A 3,372-nucleotide genomic window follows, 5' to 3' on the forward strand; every position below is an offset into this window, starting at 1 on the left:
CATTATTTGAATGATTGGATTATTGTTCCATATATTGAGATAATCATAAAGTTAAATCAATGATATTAATTAAATTTAATATTATAAGATTTTATTACAGAATTTAATGAAAAAGTATGTGAATTAAGATAGAAAGACAATGACTATGTCTCAACATTAGGTCAATTTAATTACGTATAAAAATATAAGTTATCACAAAATTTTATAAATGAAGTAATTAAAATCTATCAATTCAAGAAAAATAAAACATAATCAAAGCAAACGTATACAAAAAATTATATTATTACCAGCCCATGCAGACCATCATAATACATATTATTCCTCTAAAATAAATCCCTAGATCGACTTGACTGCATGTAAAGACTTCCACCATGACTTGCGGCAAAACTCATCAAACACAAAATTACTTCAAACGCCAAACATGGTCTTTGCTTTGCTAATAAACCAGAGTCAACCCAAATCGACAAATAATACTTTAAGACTCACTTTGCCGTCAACTTTCGTTGTAGGAGTCATATTTACACACACACATCAATTAGTACTTGTATATATATACACACACACACACATCTCAATTAGTAAATTTATTGACTGCGTAAACACATTTCATATACGGGTCATATCAAGAAACACATATTAACATTTAATATGTAAATATAATAATTAATCTAAAACATATATAATTATTTTTTAAAAATTAGTAATCAATACATAATCATATTTTCAATCTAAGTATATTATACGCTTACTAAATTCTCAAAGTAGTTAAATATATCTTTAAAAAATAACATATATATGTATATATAAATTAACAATCACCTATATAATATAAAATTGAACAACTACATACCATATTCACAAAACAATAAAATCAGGATCCTGTTGATCAAGTGCAATTTTGTTCTTCTAAATATTTTTGTATGAACAAGCAAAGGCATTCATATAATTTAAATAATTCCATATAATTATTAATTTCAATTTTATTTATAATAATTCAAGTTAATGCATCATATGCTTCACCAAGAATATGAACAGATGGTTACATATATTAATCTATTACAAACGTTATATATATATATATATATATATATATATATATATATACATACATACATAGCTGTATGCCGATTTTGAATTGATTTACACGGCAAATAGAAAAAATGTTTTTTTTTTCCAATTTTCTCACAAAAATTTCTTTTCAATTAAGCAAGAATTATTGGAAACAATGCAGTCTCATTCAAAACCCTACATGAAATAATCTCAAGCTATTCCACAACATCCTCTATATATACCGACCTTAGCTCTATATATTTTTATCTCAAGCTGTGCCTCAATACCTCTACCTTGTTCCTCTCTCCTTCATTAAACCTTAAACCATTCGTACAATCTCCAGCAAGTATTCATTAATGGCTTTACGAGTTGAAGCAAAAATCATCATCATCACCTTGGTGATGATTCTACAAACTATCGATTTTCTGGTAATGTCGCGGACGCTTCAAGACACTCTCATAGTCGAGAAACATCAACAATGGGTGGAAAAACATGGACGTGTTTATAAGGACAATGCGGAAAAAGAAATGCGTTTTAAGATATTTCAGGACAACATCAAATATATTGAGAATTCCAAAATTGCCAGAAATCAGAGTTATCAATTAAGTCTTAATAAATTTGCAGACATGACTAATGAAGAATTTTTAGCTTATTATACAGGATTCAATATGCCCACAAGGTCTGCATCAACCACATTCAAATACGATAATCTAGCTGACGTCCCACTCAGTGTCAACTGGGTTGAGAAAGGAGCTGTTACTGGAGTTAAGAATCAAAAACATTGTGGTAACTAAAAACATCTCTTATCTTATAGCAAATTTTAATTTGATATTTTATAGTTTAAAATTTTTTAAGTCAAGATTGTGTACTTTTTTTTTTTTACACCCACTATTTTATCATTTAGATATTAATCAAATTATTAATCTGTCTCTTTTATGAGTGTGTAATATAATTTTTTTTTACTTTTTTAAATAAAAAAGTAATGAATTTAACAAAAATCTGAATTATGAGATCATAAATTATCAAAAAATATTACAATATTTCAAATTAAAAACTTTAAGTACAGTGATTCAAATTAAATTTTGCCCGTATAAATGCGTACATAATTATTTAACATAACCATATTTGTTTATTTGCTTGCAGGATCTTGTTGGGCATTTTCAGCAGTGGCAGCAATTGAAAGTATCAACCAGATCAAAAGCGGTAAATTGGTATCATTATCCGAGCAACAACTGATAGATTGTGTATCAAAAAACCATGGATGCTCTGGTGGTTGGATGGATTACGCATTCGAGTACGTGAAAAATAACGGAATCACCACCGAAGAAAATTACGAATACACAGAAAGCGACAACGGAGTTTGCAACACGAAAACTCCCGTCGTGGAGATCATTAATTATGAAGATGTACCAAAAAATGATGAGAAAGCATTACAACAAGCTGTTGCAAATCAGCCTGTCTCAGTTGGCATTGATGCCTACGGAAGTGATTTTCAGTTTTATTCAGGTGGGATTTTTACTGGAAGCTGTGGAAATTCACTGACTCATGCAGTAACAATAGTAGGTTATGGGAGTGAAAATGGAATGGATTACTGGTTGGTTAAGAATTCATGGGGTGAAAATTGGGGTGATGCTGGCTACATGAAAATTCAAAGAAATGCTGGTGTGGAAGGAGGACTCTGTGGGATTGCAATGGCAGCTTCTTATCCAGTTGCTTAATTAAACTTATATTATATATCTATATATATCTACTTGTGTTTCTTTCAATAAATTCTCTATATGTGTCTGTGTGTTTTGGCCCATTTTTTGTTGTGAAATTGCCAGTTTTTTTAGCTGGTAATTTTGTTGTAATTTTACGTCAATGTAACTGAGGATGATTACGTATTAATGGAGTTTTAACTGTTTTAAACTTAAACTAGCATTTTTCATGAATTGGCTTCAATTTTCGAAGTTTACATGGACTATTGAATATGTAACAACTAAATTTATTTTGATGAAAGCCATATACCATGTATAGATAAACTACCAGTATCTTTTCTTGCTTTTGAAGTTGAATTTCTGATTTCCCGTTGGTAGGTTTTCCACTTTCTACTTCATTTTCTTCCCCCATTTTGTGGGAACTATTTGGCTCCTCCGGTTAAGAACTGTGATTCCAATATGCTAATGTCTCTTAACTTGCTTTATTAGTCGGGCTTCACATAACTGTCGAACATTCAGGCCTAAAACAGAGATTTCCATCACTATTGTATATAAGAAATCTAAGAAGGGCCTTCTGTTTTCTTAACAATTTCTTGTTTCATTGTTCAATAGTCGTCGACTAGAA

General features: G+C 29.9%; 1 protein-coding gene across 1 annotated transcript; it reads left to right on the plus strand.

Annotated features, from left to right (window-relative positions):
• The first annotated feature begins 1,307 nt into the window (after positions 1 to 1,307).
• On the plus strand, positions 1,308 to 2,964 carry LOC110821998 (senescence-specific cysteine protease SAG12-like). Its single transcript, XM_022051992.2, has 2 exons — positions 1,308 to 1,836; positions 2,194 to 2,964. The coding sequence occupies exons 1-2, from the start codon at positions 1,407 to 1,409 to the stop codon at positions 2,766 to 2,768; spliced, it is 1,005 nt and encodes a 334-aa protein (XP_021907684.1). The 5' UTR covers positions 1,308 to 1,406; the 3' UTR covers positions 2,769 to 2,964.
• The last annotated feature ends 408 nt before the right edge of the window (positions 2,965 to 3,372 follow it).

The sequence above is a fragment of the Carica papaya genome, chromosome 7 (genome assembly GCF_054855325.1).
Source record: "Carica papaya isolate Zhongbai chromosome 7, ASM5485532v1, whole genome shotgun sequence".
Lineage (NCBI taxonomy): Eukaryota > Viridiplantae > Streptophyta > Magnoliopsida > Brassicales > Caricaceae > Carica > Carica papaya.